The 19,921-nt window shown below is 63.2% G+C and overlaps 2 protein-coding genes across 5 annotated transcripts in view; one reads left to right on the top strand and one right to left on the bottom strand.

The window, feature by feature from the left end:
- Positions 1 to 1,800: 1,800 nt before the first annotated feature.
- CCDC74B (coiled-coil domain containing 74B) lies at positions 1,801 to 6,067 on the top strand. 2 transcript variants are annotated; one of them, XM_070475759.1, is made up of 8 exons: positions 1,801 to 2,101; positions 2,541 to 2,585; positions 3,368 to 3,427; positions 4,232 to 4,394; positions 5,089 to 5,278; positions 5,380 to 5,459; positions 5,535 to 5,606; positions 5,698 to 6,067. In XM_070475759.1, exons 1-8 carry the CDS (start codon positions 1,846 to 1,848, stop codon positions 5,834 to 5,836), a joined length of 1,005 nt encoding a protein of 334 aa, XP_070331860.1. In that variant the 5' UTR covers positions 1,801 to 1,845; the 3' UTR covers positions 5,837 to 6,067. The 2 variants fall into 2 exon arrangements, with proteins under 2 accessions (XP_070331860.1, XP_070331861.1); XM_070475760.1 differs by lacking the exons at positions 1,801 to 2,101; positions 2,541 to 2,585 and adding an exon at positions 2,595 to 3,044.
- A 533-nt stretch (positions 6,068 to 6,600) lies between these two features.
- MED15 (mediator complex subunit 15) overlaps positions 6,601 to 19,921 on the bottom strand; it is a 44,324-nt gene continuing 31,003 nt past the window's right edge. Inside the window, exons 6-17 of one of the 3 annotated variants that reach the window (XM_070475755.1) lie at positions 15,490 to 15,692; positions 14,581 to 14,841; positions 13,516 to 13,623; positions 10,290 to 10,426; positions 10,070 to 10,197; positions 9,861 to 9,995; positions 9,721 to 9,784; positions 8,922 to 8,988; positions 8,450 to 8,610; positions 8,205 to 8,371; positions 7,799 to 7,897; positions 6,601 to 7,445 (exon numbers count right to left, since the gene is read on the bottom strand). In XM_070475755.1, coding sequence (XP_070331856.1) covers positions 7,309 to 7,445; positions 7,799 to 7,897; positions 8,205 to 8,371; positions 8,450 to 8,610; positions 8,922 to 8,988; positions 9,721 to 9,784; positions 9,861 to 9,995; positions 10,070 to 10,197; positions 10,290 to 10,426; positions 13,516 to 13,623; positions 14,581 to 14,841; positions 15,490 to 15,692 — 1,667 coding nt within the window. In that variant the 3' untranslated portion in view covers positions 6,601 to 7,308. Of the gene's footprint in view, positions 7,446 to 7,798; positions 7,898 to 8,204; positions 8,372 to 8,449; positions 8,611 to 8,921; positions 8,989 to 9,720; positions 9,785 to 9,860; positions 9,996 to 10,069; positions 10,198 to 10,289; positions 10,427 to 13,515; positions 13,624 to 14,580; positions 14,842 to 15,489; positions 15,693 to 19,921 lie in introns of those variants that run through there. The other 2 variants (XM_070475756.1, XR_011490818.1) reach the window with 2 other exon arrangements.

The raw sequence follows: 19,921 nt of genomic DNA on the forward strand, positions 1-19,921 counted from the left end.
TGTCGTCTAGAATTACTTGTGATCCCTTTCCGCCGACTGACTCTGAATTCTTCCCCTTGGCCCACCACGTCTGGGCTTGACTGGTGTGATTCTGGTGTCACGGGTCATGTGGCAATGAGACTCGGCGCTGCTGTCCTCCCGAGGGGTGCTGACGTTTGCTCTCCAGGCAGTTGAGTGACTAGAAGACTACAGGGACTTGTGCAGCTTGAGCTTTACATTTTATTCTTCTCTGAAAGCATCTGTCAGTTCCCAAACTTGGTCTCCCCTGGAGTTGGCCATTTTGGCCTCTGGCTTTGTCCTGCCCTGGGACCTTCTGCGTTTCAGGCCAGCCACGCACTTGAAGGGAGTTCATAGCTCCAAACTTCCCAGCACCCCTCAGTTTTCACCCATCACCCTCTCCAGCCAATAAGCCGGCGACTTTCTGCTCTGGTCTCGCTCATCAGGAGCCCTCAGGAGAAAGTGAAGTCGCTCAGTCGTGGACTGCAGCCTACCAGGCTCCTCTGTCTGTGGGGTTCTCCAGGCAAGAATACTGGAGTGGGTTGCCATTTCCTTCTCCAAAATCTCTTACAAGAACTGCCTGCTTGCAAATTGTTTGCTTTTTGTGATTCTCTGGTGCCTGCGACAGCTGTTCCATGTGTTTTGTTCACACTTCATAAAGCACAGGAGTCTGTGATGACTGGAAGTGGAAATTCTACCTTTTGATTTTTGAGACAAAATCATGTCATCTAAAGTATCATCCAGTAACCGTATCAGCTATTTAAAACATGAACTATTAAAACACAACCAGTGAACAAAACTAAATATTAAGACCTGTAAAGGAGGATGAATCTCTACAGTCTGTCAGAGGAATGTTGCTGTTCAGTCGCTCAGTCGTGTCCGACTCTGCGCCCCCATGAACTGCAGCACGCCAGGCCTCCCTGTCCATCACCAACTCCCAGAGCTTGCTCAAACTCATGACTATCAAGTTGGTGATGCCATCCAAGCATCTCATCCTCTGTTGCCCCCTTCTCCTCCTGCCTTCAGTATTTCCCAGCATCGGGGTCTTTTCCAATGAGTTGGCTCTTTGAATCAGGTGGCCAGAGTATTGCAGCTTCAGCTTCAGTACTTCAGTGAAGATTCAAGGTTGATTTCCTTTAGGACTGACAGGATTTCCTTGCAGTCCAAGGGACTGTCAAGAATCTTCTTCAGCACCACTGTTCAAAAGCAGCTATTCATTGGTGCTTAGCTTTCTGCATGGTCCAACTCTCATATCCATACATGACTACTGGAAAAACCATAGCTTTGACCCTATGCACCTTTGTCAGCAGAATAATGTCTCTGCTGTTTAATATGCTGTCTAGGTTTGTCATAGCTTTGATTCCAGGAGCTGCAGTCCTTTTTTCATGGCTGTAGTCACAGTCCGCAGTGATTTTGGAGCCCCCAAAAATAAAACCTATCACTGTTTCCACTTTTTCCTCATCTATTTGCCATGGAAGTGACCGGACTGGATGCCATGATTTTAGCCTTTTAAATGTTGAGTTTTAAGCCAACTTTTTCATTCTCCTCTTTCACCTTCATCAAGAGGCTTTTTAGTTCCTGTTCACTTTCTGAAATGAGGGTGGTGTCATCCCTCAACCCCCAAGACAGCCTGTGACCACGCGCGCTACCCCACTGGGGCGGGGCCAGGACACTGGCGCGTAAGTCAAGGGTCTCACCCAGGCCCCGCCCACCGCAGCCCCGCCCCCAAACCAGCGCCTTCGGTGCCCCGCCCCTCCCCATTGGGAGGAACGCGCCCGTTTCCATGGCGACGCCGCACCAGGCCGAGGCAGCCGAGCCACCGAGTGGGCGTGCAGCGGCAGCGGCTATATGAGCGCGGCGGGGGTGGCTGCCGGGCAGCGGCCCCGCAGCTCGGGGCTCCCGGGCTCCCGGGGCGCATCGCGCCCGCGCCCGCGCCTGCCGGCGGTCCCCCAGCCCGGACAGCACGGCACGTCGCTGGGGCTCAGCGAGGCTCAGAAGCGGGTGCTGGACTTGGAGAAGAGCGTGCAGTTCCTGCAGCAGCAGCACTCGGAGACGCTGGTCAAGCTCCACGAGGAGATCGAGCACCTGAAGCGGGAGAACAAGGGTGAGGTGGACCGCGGGCCGGGCCTCAGGAGGCGGCCTCGCGGGACTCCCCTCCAGGCCCCAAGCCCACTACACCACCCCCAACGGAAACCCGACCGCCTCTTTTGAAAAACTTTTGTCGAAGTGAAACCCCGCCCCGAGTCTGCGCAAGCAGGTCGATGTATTTTCCCAAGCCAAGCAAACCCAGATGGATCCCTGCCACCTGGGTCATCCTGACTCACTCTGTCCCCTCTGAAGCCCGGGACCAGCCGGCAGAGGGTGCCCCGCAGACGTCACGGATGCAGGGAGGGGCTCTGGCTCGGGGAGCAGCCAGGGGCACCCCGAGTCCACCCGAGGGTGCCATGGCTGGGTCCACAGGGGCTCAGCAGGGAGGCCTGGGCGGGGGGCAGCCAAGCTGCGTCTCTCAGAGTGGCCCCGGCAGAGCCTATGCTTGCTTTCAGATCTCCACTACAAGCTCATCATGAACCAGAAACCGCAGAAGAAAGGTAAGGCTGAGGCCCACAGCTGCCTCGTGCAAAGTGACTGCTCTCAAGAGGAGCCCCCCGGACTGCCTGTGCGCACGCCAGCCACCCCAGGGGGATGGGCCGGACACACGGACGGCTCCCAGCCACGGTCTGGGTGACTGTGCACCCGAGCACAGCAGGGGCCAGGACAGAAGAGCAGGAGGCAGTCTCTGCCCTCACGCCCCCACGGACCCCGGGCTTACTCTCCCAGAGGCTCGTCCACTTGCACTGCTGCCCCAGACGTCGTCCCCTGAAACATGAGCCAGCCCAGCACAGCCCCAGCTCCGGTCCCTGAGGCTTCGGGCCACCCCACTGTCTCCACAGCAACCACGCACGGCCTTATCTGCAGCCCACTTACCTTGCCTGTCCCCCAGTCTCACCCAGGGCTCCCCTCCCCTCCTATTGCTGAGGCCAGGTCTACATTGGGAGGTGGTCTGAGTGGTGAGTGGTGCCAGCCTCGAAGGCCCCCAGGGCACTCTTCCTGGGAGACACGCAGAGGGTGAGGTGGCGGGGACCCTTCTCTGGTGGGGCCCCACAGCTGCCAAGCACTGATGTGGGCACGCAGTGCTGGGGGCCCCCGAGGGGACCTGGGGAGAGGCCTTGCTCCCACTCGGACCCCGCTTCCACCCGCAGCCCCCTGGCCACGGCTCCCTCTGGGACTGGCAGGGTCTGGGGAGGCCTTGCTCAAGTGTGAGGGGGTACCCGGACCAGCGGGGATGGGAGCGTGGCCCTGCCACCGTGGGCTGACCCCACAACCCCCACAGGCAGCATGTCGAGCTCCAGCCTTCAGTCCAGCAAGTCCGTCTCGAATACGACAGTGTCGGGTGAGTCCACCAGTACCTCTGTGCTCGGGGTCGGGTGGGAGCAGGGCCCCTCGGGCACCCTGGGCCTGATGTGGGCGCGGGGCGCTGAGTGGCATGCCGAGCGCCCATGGTGGTCCACAGGGGGCACCTCTGCCAGGCCCTGTGGACTTAGGGGTCAAGGAGATGCTGAAGGGACCCAGGAGGGCCCTCGGGGGCCTGTGAGCTGAAACCCCCCCAGGACGAGGCCAGAGGACAGGCCAGCGGGCTGGCTGCAGGGAAGACCATCGGTGTGGGGTGCGAGGCAGGCAGAACATGTGACCCAGGAGCTCGGTGGTCCTCTGCCTGCTCACCTCAGCCCTCAGAGCAGGCAGGACGCAGGTGGGGGGTCTGACGCGGAGCTGACGGAGGGCCTCGAGAGCCGCCCTTCCCTATGCTGCCTCTGAGCCCCTAGGCTTCACGTGGGCTGGGCCCAGATCTCGCCTTCCGTTTCATTTTGCCCGAAATGGGGTTCAGAGTCAGGGGACGGCTACTGGCCCACCCCCCACCCCCACCCCGAGCTCTGCCGAGGTCCCCAGGACCACTCTGCAGGGCATGTGGGGTTCTCTTCCCGCCTCAACTGCTGGGGCAGCCGGCCTTCAGCACTGCAGCCCCTTCAGGACATTCAGGCCCCCGCGGGCTTCGCCCAGCCCTGCCCTGTGCCTCCCAGCAGCCTGCCCAGAGGGAGGCCGTTCCCCTGTCCCCTTTACTGAGGGGCGGGTGGGGCCCCGCGGGTGCAATGGCCCACTGACGCCCAGTGACAAGGCCCCGTCTGGGTCTGACCTGCAGCCAGCTCTCAGGGCAAGGCCAGGCCCCAGCCCGGCTCCTCTAAGAAGCAAGACTGGAAAGCTGAAGTCCCCCAGAAGCCGGACCTGGAGGAGGAGACCTCGGTCAGCACCCTGCTTCACGGCAGCAGGGTGGACAAGGCCCTCGGGGTGCAGGGGCTTGTCAGGTAAGGCTCCCTGCACCCATGGGACGGGTGGGCTCGGCAGGTTCCCAGCCTGGAACCCGCCCACAGGGTCACCCTTTCAGACGGTCTCCAGCGGGAAGTGACCTCCTGAAGGCTGGGCTTGCCCACCGGATGGGCACTGCCTCCTCCCCTCCCCGGGATCCAGTGGGCCCCCTGAACTGGCCTGAATCTGCAGGAGGGGCTGGCAGCAGCCCCTAAAGCATGCTTTCAAACACAGAAGCAAAGTGTCCAGGCCTCCAGATTAGCTTGCCTTTCACCCAGAGAACCCTGAGTCTGGTCGGGGCTCCCCCAGGAACTGCTAGGCTCTGGAGGGCATGGGGTCGGCACACCAGGGCAGGGCCACCCCTGGGGCTCGCGTGCTGTCCACTGGGCCAGCAGGCCCACCCCTGCTTCTCTGCAGCCTGTGGGCACCCCGCGCCAGACCCCAAATTTGCGGGCAGCACTGAGGGCAGCTCAGACCACACCCGCCCTCTCAGTGTGTGTTGCGAGAGGAGGAAGGGGCGGGCCGGGATCCAGGCTGGCCCCAGGGACCCCCACCTGCTGCCAGGCACAGAAGGGAGCCAGGCTGCGGAGACGCCCTCTCCCCACGCTGGAGCAAGTGCTGCCCTGAGAGCCGGTGAGACCACCCGCGGCAGGCTGCCCCCGCCCTGACGGGCAGCTCTCACAACTGTTTCAGGGAGGAGGAAGCAGACAGTGCTAACGCAGTGCCCCCCTGGGCGGTGGGCAGCCAGCACAAGGGCAGGCAGGTGCCAGGGGCGCCCCCCTCGGTGGGCCTGCCCCTGCATCTGCGCAAGCCCGCCACCCTGCGGCAGTGTGAGGTCGTCATCCGGCAGCTGTGGAATGCCAACCTCCTGCAGGCACAGGAGGTGAGGGGAGGGGGGAGAAGGGGGAGGGGAGGGGAGGGGAGGGGAGGGGTGCCCCAGGGCCCCACCGCCCCACCCAGCTCACCTCTCCTCCCTGCCTTCAGCTGCAACACCTCAAGTCGCTCCTGGAAGGGAGCCAGAGGCCCAGGGCCGGCCCCGAGGAGGCTGGGCCCAGCTCCCCCAGGTAGGTGCCCTGGGAGGCCACAGGGGCACGGTTGGGCCTGCTCCTCTGGGGCTCACAGCCAATTCCCTTCTCCAGGGACCAGGAGGCCCTGCACTTGGGGGCCACGCAGCTCCCCAAGATTGCCACCAAGGGCATCTCTAAGAAATGGTGAGTCCTACCGGGGTGGGAGGTGGGCCGCCTCTGCGCCTGGGGGCTGCGGGGTGGGGAGGGCGCCCGCGGTGACCCCCGCTGCCCCCAGCCTGATCCTAAGCCGGGCGCCTGTGGCGGAGCGTGCCATCCTGCCAGCGCTGAAGCAGAGCCTCAAGACCAGCTTCGCGGAGCGGCAGCGGCGGCTGCAGGCGGTGCAGGGCCGGAGGCTGCGCCGCTCACCGCTCTAAGTGCCGGCGTGGCCGCCACGCTGCGGGACTGCGCCCCACGGGCTCCCAGCGCTCATAAGCCAAGCCAACTTCCCATCAGCCAGGCACACGGCGGATGCCGCCATGGCCTTGGGGCTGGGAACTGCTTATTTTCTTGTTCAGTTATTTTGCTATTCCGCGTTCTCACACCTGTGTTATGAAATAAGCATGAGCCTACCTGTCGAAGACTGGAAATAAAGCTCTTTTCTCCCAGTCGCGAGCCTCGTCCCTCACCGGCTCCCAGGCACCGGGGCCCCGAGTGCCCCAGCTGTGTGCCTGGCGGTGGGCGGGGCCTGCCGGGGGTCACCCCGCCTGCCGGGACCTGGCAGCTGCCATGGAAGAAATCAAGTTCAGGAGCAGCCCACACGCTCCTCCCAGAGCGCAGGGGGCTGCCTTCCAGGCACCCGACCAAGACACCGTCCTGTGTCCACCGGCACAAACAGCTGGTGAGCGGCCCCGCCTGGCCCGCCTTCCTCCACCAAGGGCAGGGGCATGGCTGCGGGACAAGGTCCTCCCCAGGATGCTGGCTCCGCCCGGCGATGGCCGCAGGACACCCCGTCTGCCAGAGCGACAGCTTCGTCTCAGACCCCTGCCCAGCAGGACAGTCCTCCCAGCCCCACGGAGTCTGGCCGTCCCCCCTCCAAAGTGGGGGAGCTGGCTCTGCCCCAGCAGCGCTCCTCAGTGGACAGAGGGCCCCTGACTCACTGGGGGGAGCGGGGGGGACACAGTGACAAATCCACGACAAGCACAGGAATAATAAATTTATTATAAGAACCACAGAAGACACGGTAATGCACATACAAAAAGAGGGGACGTCTCCAGCAGAGAGCCAGCTGGCCGACGCCCCAGCAGGAGCCCACAGCCTCTCAGAACGCCGGGTCTGAGGACGCATCCCGACACGAGCGGGCCCAGTGCCTAACACACGAGACACAGCGCCAGGAGCGAGAGCCACCGAGACGCCCTGCTCCGGGGCCCACAGCGCTGAGCGGCTCTAGGCCTGGCGGGCGGCGGGGCGGCGAGGTGTGAGGCCCCAGCGGTGGCGGGGCCCTGCAGCCAGCGCCCAGCCCCGGAGCACCCCGTGGCGCACCCTGCGCCCGAACCATGGTCAGGGAACGTGCGTGCATCTTCGGGGTCGCCTACGTCCTGCACGCCCCCCAGGAAACGGCAGAAGGCTTTCGGGCTCACACACACACCAAGGCTCACGCAGGACCCCACGGTGCCAAGCAGACACGGGCCCTGCAGAGGACAGCAGCCCGCAAGAGCAGGGCCGGGGCGTGGCTGGGGTCTCTCCACTCATGGAAGTGTGTGGCTGGTCCCGAGGTGGAGGAAAAGCAGAAGGGCTAACCTAGGTCCGGGCTCTCTAAGGAAGCCAGCATTGAGAAACGTCCGACACGGGGCCTGAGGAGGCTGCCAGCTGCCCCGTGGTCCCTGGAGGGCATGCAGCGTCAGTGCGGCTAAGCGGCAGAGAGGCAGGCCTGGTGGACGCTCTGGGCCCAGGTGTTGAGCAGGGCCGTGACCGAGTGCTTGTCAGGGAGCTGCAGCAGCCGTGAGGTCATGCACTGGTGCACCGACTGCAGGAAGGGGTTGGCGTCTGCGGGGAGGGGCGGCCGTGAGCCTCTGCGCCCTGCCAGGGTCCTCCACTGCCCCGCCCAGCTCCCACACCAGGGGGCAGCCGGACTGGCGACTGCCCTCAGGGCCCAGTCCTCTACAGACCAGCCCTGGGCCCAGGGAGGAACGTCTCCACTGGCGGGGCGCTCTTGGGGCCTGTCCCCGAGATGGGGCCCCAGCCTCACAGGGGCCCATAGGGGTCAGCACGGCAGGGGTGCGGTGGGCAAGGAGCCTCCCTGCTCTGTGGGCCTGCGAGGCCCCCTGCTCCATCCAGCAAGGAGGAGGGCAGCAGGGCCTCATGGAGGAATGCCGGGAGCCCGCCCCCGGGGCACCCACCGTACTGCCACTGCCGGTTGACCCACAGCGGGCTCTGGGCGGGGTAGTCGGCGGGCACGCTCAGCTCCAGCGGCGGCACGCTGGGGAGGTCCTTGTCATCTGCAACATACAAGGCGGCACCTGAGACCCAGCAGTGCCCGCCAGGCCTGGAGGTCCTGGGGAGGCCTGTGCGGAGCCCAGGAGCTGACTCCCGCGCTTCCTGTCTCCTCAGGGCCTCAGGATGGGAGGGAGGGGCTTCTGTGCCCGGGGCGGGGCAGGAGATGAGAGCGAGCAGGCTCAGGGCCAGCCCGAGGCAAGCGCACACGTCTCGCGTGTGGGCCAAGGAGGACAGCGGGCAAGCTCCAGGTTCCAGGAGGGCTGGGCTGGGGCGAGCAGGCGGTCCCACCAGCCCCGCCCCAGCACTCACCCAGCTTGCATATCAGGTGGACGGTGCCGTTGTTGCTGCAGTGCGAAGGGTCTAAGTTCACCAGGAACTTGGGGTCCAGCCGGGCCACCTCCCCCTGGAGCACGTTGGGGATACTCTGCCGCTCATCCTCTTCAAACTTCCGCTTCCGGGTGGACACCACCGGGGCCCTGGAGGAGGCAGCCGTGCTGACGCCCTGGCCAGGCTGTGGTCCGGCCCGGCCACCCGCCAAGCCCCAGGGGACGCACGGGATGGGCGGGCCGTGGATGGCCGCCATGGCCGGCACGAAGGTGCGGTAGAGGGAGTGGTTGAAGACGGGCGACCGGATGTTGGCCAGGACGGCGTCCAGGAGCGGCTGGCAGAGGTACTGCTGCTTGGTGGGGGGCACTGCGGGCGGCGGGGGCGTGGGCTGCGGCAGGACGCTGGGGTCAGCAGCCCGCTCGTGGGCCCCGGCCTTGTCCTCACCCAGCCAGCCTTTCTGGCGTCCCCACAAGCTCCACCCCACAAGCAGGGCGGCCAGGTCCATGGGCCACGAGAGCCGAGTGCTACAGGGCCACAGCCAGAGGCTTCCCCCCACGCCCTCACCTCACCCACAGCACTTGGCAGGGCCCCCACCCCCTCGGACTGCAGGCTCCAGCTCGTGGTTAGACCGTGGTGAGCCCTGACCACCAGGGATGCCCACGACCCTAGCAACACCGCCAGGCACAGCAGCCCACTCACCACCGCCATGTCATTTTTGAGCTTCTCCAGGGCGATCTCGCATTTCTGCAGCGTCTTCAGAGGACACCTGAGGGAGGAAGATGGGGCTGGCCCTCCACGTGGGGGCGGGGAGCCAAGCGCTCCCAGGTCTCTCTACCCAGCCATGTGGACAGTCTGGCCTCCTCTAGACGCAGCGGGCCGGGGCCTCGGCCCCCGGCACCACTCCCAGGAGCCCGCCAGCCCACGCGCCGTCCCCAGGCCCAAGAGTCTGAGGCAGGGCAGCCCCACGCCCAGGACAAGGCCCGCCGTGCCAGGTCCAGGGAGGATGGAGGCCAGGCCCCTGCCCCCACCCAACGACAGCTGAGAGGCCAGAGGGCTGTCCACCTCCGACAGGACCCCTCAGCGCCCACGTTCCGCCCAGACGAGCAGAACAGGGAGGACATTCCAGAAGAGCGCCCAGCCTGAGCCAAGCCCCCAGGAGACGGCAGGGTCCCCAGGTCAGACCACCTGCACGGGGGGTGCTGGCCAAGCTCTGGCCTCAGCAGCTCGGTGGCTGGTGAGAGAGGGAAGGGGCGTGAGGGTGTGGCCCTGCCTTTAGCCCCTTTCAGACAGTCTGGTCCCTCCCACGGCCAGCGCGTGGGAGCTCAGTGCCCCTTCTGCACATGTGGGCACTGGGACCATCACCGGCCCAAGGCCACCCGCACGTCGGGGCTGGGCTGAGGCCCTCCAAGGCCAGCAAGAGGGCCACGAGGGCCGCGGGTGGGGCCCTCTGTGAGCGGCGGGCGCAGCACTGTCCCCGCAGGCTGGCGGCGAGGCTCACCGCTTGGAAGGATCCGTCAGGATGTCCAGCAGGCTCTTCATCTTGCTCAGGTCCTTCTTCCTGTCTGCGGCAGAAGTGGGCCCTCAGACAGGGCCGAGGTCCTGCCCTGCCCCACCCTGCCCACCGGCCCGCAGGCCCACCTTCGTTCTTGTCGATCTTGTTGATCATGCGGCGCAGCGGCTCGATGTACTTGGACAGCTGTTTCAGCTTGTCCAGGTACTGCTGCTCCTCAGCCTGGCTGGAGCCCGCGGGGCTCATGACGGAGCTGGGGTTCACTGCGGGACACAGCCCGGTGAGCGCAGCCCGGCCCACAGAGGGCATGGCTGTGCCCGACCCATGCCTGACTTACCAGGGGTGTTCAGCGGTCCTGGGGAGGGGACGCTGAAGTTCTGCGGGGTGCGCGCCGTCACCGGGCTCTGGGAGGGCTGTGGCGAGGGGCTGGGCAGGAAGCTGCTAGGGGACGGGGCGGGGCCGGAGCTGGCAGAGAGGAGGCGGGTGAGCCAGGTGGGGGCGGGGCGGGGGCTGGGGCTGGGGCTGGGGCTAGGGGGGGCCCGCCCGGCCGGGCCTACCTGACATTGGAGTTGGGCTGCGAGCTGGGCGGGCCGGGCTGCGGGGACGGCTGCGGGGGAGGCGGCATTGACTGCGGAGTATGCACCTGCTGGCCCGGCGACGGCGAGGACAGCACCGGGAGGCCACTCTGGCTGACCTGCAGGGAGGGCGCACCTGCTGAGCCGCCCCGCGCGCCCCCGCGGCCCCTCTGCCGCCGCCTCTCAAACACCCACACAGTGCATGTGGCCCCAAGCGCTGGCAGCAGGGCTGGGCTGCTGGCCCTGGGCTAGTGGGGACTTCTGAGCAGGGACACGATGTGCCAGGTCCCTGCCTCGTGTGTGTGGGAGCCTGTGGGCAGGGGAGGCCAGCGAGGACCACGCACAGTGGCTGGTGGGCCGACCTCCCAAAGCCTCCGTGACCGCTTGGGCCCCGAGGACAAGCCGGGTGGCAGGGGAGCGTGGAGCCTGTGCCATGCCGTCACCCCGCGTCTCCCTCACCAGCGCCCACGCCGGAGCTGCTCTCTGGCAGCCGAGCAACCCCTGCCGCGAGGGGAGAGCGCAGAGCACTCAGGGTCACCCGCTCCCTGCAGCCCTCGCTGGTCGGACGCAGCGGGTTCCCACCCCACTCTCCCACTAGGACGCCGCCGTGTCTGTCTGTGAACGCTGAGGGAGGTGGTCACACGCCCAGGACTAGGAAAGCGAGGTGTGGAAACCGTTTTCTGCCCGGGACCCGAGAGGAGCTACTCCCGGCCGGGCAGACGGCAGCCCACCAGGCCCCGAGCTGGGCCCCAGAGCGGACCCGCGCAGAGCCCGCAGAGGGCGCACAGAGGCCTGGCCCCTCGCCACACGGGGCGCCTCCGCAGGCCCTGCAGGCTTTGCCTGGGACATCCGGCACACCGTGGCCACCTCCTGTGTGCTGAGCAGCTCCTGGGCGACTGCTCCCCAGGCCGCCCTCCAGCCCGCCTGCCCCACTCTGCAGGCCTGGCCTGCACTCTGTGCCCGGCACCACGAATGCCAGCTGAGGGTCACTCTGCCTGGTGGCTACTTTGAGTCAGGGAAGATGGAGGAGCGTTCACAGGAGCCCGGACCCCATCAGACTGCCCGAGGTCACCCTCCCTGCCTGCTCCCCAAGAATGGCCTGGCCCAGGCCCCTCTGGCTCTGCCCACCTTTCCCTGGACGACTGCAGCCTCCTGTGGCCCCCCGCCACCCAGCACGAGTTGACAGCCCCCTCCTCGTCAGCTGCACCCTTGGAGGCATCAAGGCTGGCCTGGCTTGCCCTGATGAGAGCCCTCAGTCTGGGGTCTGAGGCCCTAGGCTGGTCCCTGGAGAGCTGGGCCTGCCTGCGCTCAAAACCGTTAGGATGAAACGAAATGAAGCCCTCCCAGGCAGGCTCCAGAAGGAGGCAGACTGATGCTTGAGAATCAAAACACCCACCCTGCAGGCGGAGCTGGCGGTGAGGTGGGGCGGTCCGCCCGGGTGGAGTGCGCCTGCCTCCTAGTCTGCAGCCCTGGGACACTATCCTTGCTGGAGTTACTGCCAGAGACAGGCATCCAGACAGGTGCCCAGTCGTCCTCAGACACCGAGCTCCCAGGCTCCAGCCAGGGCTGGTATGACCGAGGCCCCAAGTGCCCCAGAGTCACTTCGAGAAGCGCCACCAGCACTGCTAGCAGCAAAACCCTCCAGACCTGAGAACCAGACGGGGACTGAGGCTGGCAGGACCTGCTCCAGAGGAATGATGCACAGCCACGTACGGCAACGTGGACCTGAGGACTGGGTCCAGGAGAGCCTGACTGTTGCTGAAACGTGAGGAGGAGAGAAAAGCCGCCAAGCGGGCTCTCCGCCCACGCTTCCTGTCTGCCCCTCAGCCCCACCTGCCCCACCTACGCTGACTTCTTAGCGTTGGGTCAGACCTGTCCCCCGTCTTGTCCATTGCTGCCACCGAGGCGGTGAAGAAGGGCTAAGGAAGCAGATTCCCCGAGGGGTCTTCTCACACCCACTGCTGCTAGAGCATCCAGTGAGGCTAGCCCACCAGACCCCAGGATGCACGAGTGCCCCACCCCAGGGGCAGACCTGGGAGCCCAGGACGTGGCTGCCCAGGCTGGCCTCCATCGCTTGCAGGCCATGGGCACGCCCCCCACCCTGAAGGCTGGTCCTCAGGACACCAAACCCGGCAGGAAGAGGGGTGACCGCGCCCCCACCCCCGCCACGCCCCATGTCCCCGCCTCAGCTCTGTGGTCAGCTCTCTGCTGGGAAAGAGGTCACACATCCATGCCACCCTCGAAGCCACCGAGTGCCACGTGGGCTGCACCAGACTCCAGCAGAAGCAAAGGCAGCATGACCACTGGGAAGGGGAATGGAGCGCACCCCGAGAGCCGGGAGCCCCGGAGGCCTGCGGACAAGGCCAGGACAGAGTGGTGGCCGACACGGTCACACGGGGCCTGCAGTCCTGCCCTGGCCACAGATGTGATGTTGGCAGTCTGCTGCACACGAGACCACGTGTGGGGGAGGGGTGCGGGGCCACAGAGCCCCTCCAAAGGCTGTGGGAACCCCATTGGCACGCTCCCCCGGCTCGAGCCATAGGGCCAGGCCGGACGCTAAGGAACACGCGGCATCCCCGCGCAGACACAGCGCTCGGCAGACATGGCCACAGGGGGCAGAGGCCTGTGGGCCTCACTACGGCACACCTGCTGTCTGAGGTCAACGCCTTCGTGAGCCGCTGTGGGCGGCAGACAGGAAGAACCAAGGCCAGGACTGGACACAGGCTGGGGGGCAAGGGGGCCTGTGGAGAAGTCACAAGGCCTGGCCTCCCACCCCAGACATCAAGGACACTGTGGCTGCTAGTGGGCAAGGCTGGGAGGCCCTTCCGTCCATCGACATCGATGTGCAGGGGGTGGACACCCAGGGGTGAGTCCCGGAAGTCAGGGCTGACTGCCGGAGCCAGACGCCCCATCCTCGGGCGCCTCCTGGTCTCTGGAGCAACGGCCCCCGGCTCTGTGCTCAGAGCTGAGGCGGGAGGAGAGCACGGTGCCCTCCCCCCATCACACGCTGGGAGAAGGTGGCAAGAGGGAAGATCTGGGGGCATCGCAGGGTGGACGTGGCACATGCCATGTGCAGCTCAAACCCAGACAGGCTGAGCGGAGCTGCCCCGAGGACCTGAGGGACTGGCCTGATCCAGCCAGGAGCTCGCTGGCACAAGGGTGATGGGCACTGGCTAGCGCCTCCAGAGCCTCGGTGCGGGGCCCTCACCTGGACTCCGGGACCCACTATCTGTGAGGCCTGGGCCGTGGGCACTGCTGTCTGAGGCGGGACCTGGGGCTGCACCTGCGGCTGCTGCACCACCATCGGAGCCCGGACCTGCGGAGGAAGGAGCAGCGACCTGCAGCCACCAGGCCAGGGGCGGGACGCCCTCGCGTCTGGCCGAGGAGGGGCTCCTGCCGCTTCCCTGGCTGACGTCTGCTACCAGTCAACCCTCACCCGTGGCTCATTGGCAGTGCCCATGCCAGCCTCGAGCCTTGCCTCCCTGACTCCAGTGAGAAGTCTGCTCCGATGGGCCACCACCACACGGCCGCCACCAGCAGCTGCCGCGGCGAGCCCAGGGCACTGATGGCCCCCGAGAGCCCTGCTCGCAGCCCAGACTCCTCGAAGGAACCCAGGCCAGCAGGCTCCCGTTAATAGGACCCTGCCCAGGACCCCCCAGCCCTCCCGCCTGCGACGTGGGGCCTCTGAGTCACCCACCACATGCCTCAGACACAGCTCTGCCCCACCTCACCCAGTGAAGGGCAAAGAGAAAAGGACAGAAAAGCAGGAAGCGAGCCGAAAAACACATTAAAATGGCTCTTGACACAGCTAACGTCCCCGAGTGCGTACAATACTGTCTTTCACGTGATGTCCCCATTTACAGACATGGATCTGCTTTTGCACAGATGTATGACAAGATAATACCCTATGCCTTCCTTAAAAACATGGTTATGACCTCTGCTTAGAACAGAACTCCGAGTGGTCTGTGGGCCGGGCAGGTGGCATGCCCTCCACCACAGTGAGAATGCGGATGCTGCCTTCTCACCCACAACCTCACGATGCCCTTGGCCTCCACCAAATCAGCCCGGCTGCTTGAAAGACACGGTGCCTCCTGGCAGGAGGGGCACCGCCACAGGCATGGCAGCTGGTGGGACGCACGCTCTTTTGCTGAGCGGCACGTGGGGGCCGGGGCAGGGGTGCTAGGGCGAGTCCTGGTGCCGGAAGAGGGCCTGCCATCCACAGCCCCGGGGACACCGGGAGAAGGGCCCCGGCCGCGGGACACTGGCTACTCACGAGTTTCAGCTGCGGCTGGGCGTAAAGCATCTGCCCGGGGAGGGCCGGAGCCTGTGACACCAAAGGCTGTGGCTGTGACTGTGGCGGGGGCTGCGGCGGGGCCTGGTGGTGCTGCGGGGGCTGCAGCTGCTGAGGCAGGGCCTGTGAGGGCGGTGGCGGGGGCTGCTGCAGCGGGGGCTGCTGGATGGGCGGCTGGGCCTGGAGAGCCTGCTGCTGCTGCAGCTGAAGCTGCGCCATGCGCTGTAGCTGCTGCTGCTGCATCTGGGGCAGAACAAGCAGCCCCATCAGCTCCCGGCCCAGCCCAGCAGCACTCCCGGGGACAGAGGGACTCCCAGAGTCACAGGGCCCTGCCCATGGACACCGGCCCATCCAAGGCCTGAGGGGACAAAGGCAGGGTCCAGGGAAGGGTCTGGAGGGTGTGGTAAGGGGTCAGGTGTAGGTACAGCCCCAGAGAAGCCAGGCAATGCTTGGCTGACCACAGACCTTGGGAGCCCCTTCCAGGGATGCCTGTGTGGCCCCGAAAGTGGGCACAGGACCAGCTTCAGGATGAGGAGGAGAGGCGGGCCTGAAGACGCCCTGTCAGCCCAGGAGAGGGGCCGGGGGAAAGGAGGCACAAGCCCAGGCCGGGAGTAGTCGGCCAAGGGTGGGTCCTTCAGGGCTTCCCTCCCCCAACCCACGACAGGCCGGAGCGGGAGACGCTGAGGCTATCAGGCCTGACTGAGACCACGTGTGAGAGAAGAGCTTTTCCTGTGACAGGCCACCCGCATGGGACAGTCAGCACGGCGTCCAGTCACCAGAGCCCTCAGGACAGGGCGGGCAGGAGGCCTGCACGTGCTCAGAGGACCCGCGGCCTGGACAGCCTTCCCATCGAGGGTCTCCCCGCCCGGGCTCAGGGGAACGAGGCGGCACCTGCTGCTGGTTCTGCTGGTGCAGCTTGATCAGGTGCTGCTGCTGCTGGAGCTGCTGCTGCTGCACCGCCGCCTGGAACTGCTGCTGCATGGCGCTCTGCTGCGCCTGGAACTGCTGCTGCTGCTGCTGCAGCGCCGCCTGCTGCTGCGCCTGGAACTGCTGCTGCTGCTGCTGCAGCGCTGCCTGCTGGAGCTGCAGCTGGGCTGGAGACAGACCGGCAGGGCGCTTGTCCTGGGTGCAGCTGCGGGAGGCGCCACCCCCGCCAGCAAGGGAGGGACGGGGTGCCAATGACAGGACTGACCACCAACATCTACTTTATAGTAACTGTGGTCCACTCTACAGGAACCCAATCCACTCCACAGCAACTGTGATCCACTCCACAGTAACTGTGATCCACTCCACAGGGACCCGATCCACTCCACAGTAACTGTGATCCGCTCCACAGGAACCCGATCCACTCCACAGTAACTGTGATCCACTCCACAGGGACCTGATCCACTCCACAGTAACTGTGATCCGCTCCACAGGAACCCGATCCACTCCACAGTAACTGTGATCCACTCCACAGGGACCCGATCCACTCCACAGTAACTGTGATCCGCTCCACAGGAACCCGATCCACTCCACAGTAACTGTGATCCGCTCCACAGGGACCCGATCCACTCCACAGTAACTGTGATCCGCTCCACAGGGACCTGATCCACTCCACAGTAACTGTGATCCATTCCACAGGGACCCGATCCACTCCACAGGGACCCGATCCACTCCACAGTAACTGTGATCCACTCCACAGGGATCCGATCCACTCCACAGTAACTGTGATCCGCTCCACAGGGACCTGATCCACTCCACAGTAACTGTGATCCGCTCCACAGGGACCCGATCCACTCCACAGTAACTGTGATCCGCTCCACAGGAACCCGATCCACTCCACAGTAACTGTGATCCGCTCCACAGGGACCCGATCCACTCCACAGTAACTGCGATCCACTCCACAGGGACCCGATCCACTCCACAGTAACTGTGATCCACTCTACAGGGACCCGATCCACTCCACAGTAACTGTGATCCACTCCACAGGAACCCGATCCACTCCACAGTAACTGTGATCCACTCCACAGTAACTGTGATGCACTCCACATGGACCCGATCCACTCCACAGTAACTGTGATCCACTCCACAGGGACCCGATCCACTCCACAGTAACTGTGATCCGCTCCACAGGGACCCGATCCACTCCACAGTAACTGTGATCCGCTCCACAGGGACCCGATCCACTCCACAGTAACTGTGATCCGCTCCACAGGGACCCGATCCACTCCACAGTAACTGTGATCCACTCCACAGTAACTGTGATCCACTCCACAGGGACCCGATCCACTCCACAGTAACTGTGATCCACTCCACAGGGACCTGATCCACTCCACAGTAACTGTGATCCACTCCACAGGGACCCGATCCACTCCACAGTAACTGTAATCCACTCCACAGGGACCCGATCCACTCCACAGCAACTGTGATCCACTCCATAGTAACTGTGATCCACTCCACAGGGACCCGATCCACTCCACAGGGACCTGATCCACTCCACAGTAACTGTGATCCGCTCCACAGGAACCCGATCCACTCCACAGTAACCGTGATCCGCTCCACAGGGACCCGATCCACTCCACAGTAACCGTGATCCGCTCCACAGGGACCCGATCCACTCCACAGTAACCGTGATCCGCTCCACAGGGACCCGATCCACTCCACAGTAACTGTGATCCGCTCCACAGGGACCAGATCCACTCCACAGTAACTGTGATCCGCTCCACAGGGACCTGATCCACTCCACAGTAACTGTGATCCACTCCACAGGGACCCGATCCACTCCACAGTAACTGTGATCCACTCCACAGGGACCCGATCCACTCCACAGTAACTGTGATCCACTCCACAGGGACCCGATCCACTCCACAGGGACCTGATCCACTCCACAGTAACTGTGATCCGCTCCACAGGGACCTGATCCACTCCACAGTAACTGTGATCCGCTCCACAGGAACCCGATCCACTCCACAGGAATCCGATCCACTCGACAGTAACTATGATCCACTCTACGGGAACCCGATCCACTCCACAATAACTGATCTGCTCCACGGGAACCCGATCCACTCCACAGTAACTGTGATCCACTCCACAGGAACCCGATCCACTCTACAGTAACTGTGATCCGCTCTACGGGAACCCGATCCACTCCACAGAAACCTGATCCACTCCACAGGAACCCAATCTACTCTGTAGTAACCGGATTCACCCTGTAGCAACCAGATTCACTATACCATAACGAAGGGGCAGGAGGGAACAGGCCAACCAGGAGGCCCAGTATGGCAACCACCTGTCTGCTTCCCGCCTCGATGGAGCCCCCAGCTCTGGACACAACTGGGGCCTTTTGTGACAGGCTCCTTTCCCTCAGCGCTGCATTTATAAGGTTCACCCGTGCTGTGCCTCAGATCCGTATTCCCTTTCTCTTACGGGGCCAAACTACTCCACCATACAGATTCCCCACATTTTGTGTTACCTATCCCTCAGCTGATGGACATCTGGGTTGTGTCCACTTCATGGTGGTTAGAAATAACGCTGATAAAGACCACCAGTCAGAGGCATCCCTGGTGGTCCAGTGGTTAAGACTCTGCACTTCCACTCCAGGGGATGTGGGTTTGATCTCTGCTTGGGGAACTAAGATTCCACACGATGCATGGCACAGCCAAAAAAAGTAAAAATGAATAATCACAAGATTTTCAGTGATGAGGTCTCTTTTCAGGTGATGAAAATGTTTCAAATTCGACGCCATGAACCTACTCCTGAACGCTGCACTCCCAGCGCAGAAAAGGGCACATGGACTTTGCGTTTGTCGCTCTGTTGTCACTAAGTCCTGTCTGGCTCGTGTGACCCCGTGGACTGCAGCCTTCCAGGCTCCTCTGTCTATGGGATTCTCCAGGCAAGAACACTGGAGTGGGTCGCCAACTTACTCCTCCAGGGGATGGAACCTGCGCCTCCTACTTGACGGGCAGATGCTTTGCCACCGAGAGACCCAGGAAGCCCAATGTGAACTCTATCTGTATACTTCAATAAAGATGAAGAGGAGGAACACAGACACTTTGTCCCCTTTGTCCAATTTCCCGCAACAGTGGCACTTTGTGAAACTACAGTACCCTAACACAGGAAGATGTGTGCCCGTCTGAGTGTCCGGTTTAAACTCTACACCCTTTTCTCACCGGGTGAGGCTCAGCCACCCCTGCGGGCACGACCTGGCGCAGCTCCAACGGCACAGGCCCTCGTGCCAGCCCTCAGCGGTTGCCAAGGGGACCCCGTCTCTAATGACACGGCTACTGTGAACACTGGATAAAGCACACAGCAGGCATGGCTCTGCCCTTCAGCAGGCTGAAAGCATCAGCGTGTGGAGCACGGCCACACAGACCCCTTCCTGAGCACGCTTCCCACCACAACCTTCGGTTCTTCTCCCAGTTCATCACTTTTGTCTGGTTAACTATCTGGGAGGAGACTGGCCCACCGCGTCTTTCATCTGAAGTCTTCTGCAGCATGTATCACAGGGGTCTCCTGTCAGGATTAAGGAGCTGCACCCTCTCCTCTCGTTTCCATCCAGCCTCAGCAAGAAAGCCTCTCTCTTCACATTCACGGTGATTACCTGCAGTTTTCAACTTAACTGTATCTGTCTTTCCCCTTCCAAGTTTCCCTTTCTGCTTTACTGACACATAATTGACATTTTCTCCTCCTCTTTTGAGTTCTATTTTGCTGGATGCTTGGATTGATTTCTGTATGTTGTCTGGGTTTTTGTTTGTAGTGTCCACCTCATTCCAATTTTTCCTATTGATGTGGAATTGACAAACTATTTCTATTGTTTAAGCAACAACTTTTACAATTATTAAACATAATTAATTAAACAAAGTATAAAGTGTATCCATATTTAAACCTCTTCCCTAAATATGAGGACCTTAGACTCCTCTCTAAATATTTTTTAAAGTAGGTTTTCTATGCACGTGACAGATCCGGGTCTGTGCTATTCCGTCTTGCTGACTCAGCTTGGTTTGGTACCTGTCCACCTCATGCTCACAGAGCGGACCTGCACGAGGAGGCAGGACAGAAGATGGCGGGGGAGCAGCCTCGGGGACCGTGACACGAATCCTGGCTCTGTCGCTGCTCTGTGTCTGTCTCATCGGCTACTGTACGCACCCTATGCTGGACTCCGAATGAAACGATCTATCATGGACTGGGGACCTGTGCAGGGCAGCCCCAAGGACTATGGGACGGAGGTAATCTCTGTTCACAGAAAGGAGTCCCAGCCGTGCCCCTCCTGACACGGAGCCAGAGCACGCTGTGCCGGGGGCCGCCCCAGACACTAAGACACGCAGCAGCACCTCTGGTCTCT

Source organism: Odocoileus virginianus, chromosome 12, assembly GCF_023699985.2.
Source record: "Odocoileus virginianus isolate 20LAN1187 ecotype Illinois chromosome 12, Ovbor_1.2, whole genome shotgun sequence".
NCBI lineage: Eukaryota > Metazoa > Chordata > Mammalia > Artiodactyla > Cervidae > Odocoileus > Odocoileus virginianus.

Excerpts from the sequence above, each read along its gene's own strand:
- CCDC74B (XM_070475759.1), top strand. The coding sequence starts at position 1,846 with ATGAGCGCGGCGGGGGTGGCTGCCGGGCAGCGGCCCCGCAGCTCGGGG. Across the intron at positions 4,395-5,088 it reads GGGGTGCAGGGGCTTGTCAG|GGAGGAGGAAGCAGACAGTG; the intron begins GTAAGGCTCCCT and ends CAACTGTTTCAG. Across the intron at positions 5,279-5,379 it reads ACCTCCTGCAGGCACAGGAG|CTGCAACACCTCAAGTCGCT; the intron begins GTGAGGGGAGGG and ends CCCTGCCTTCAG.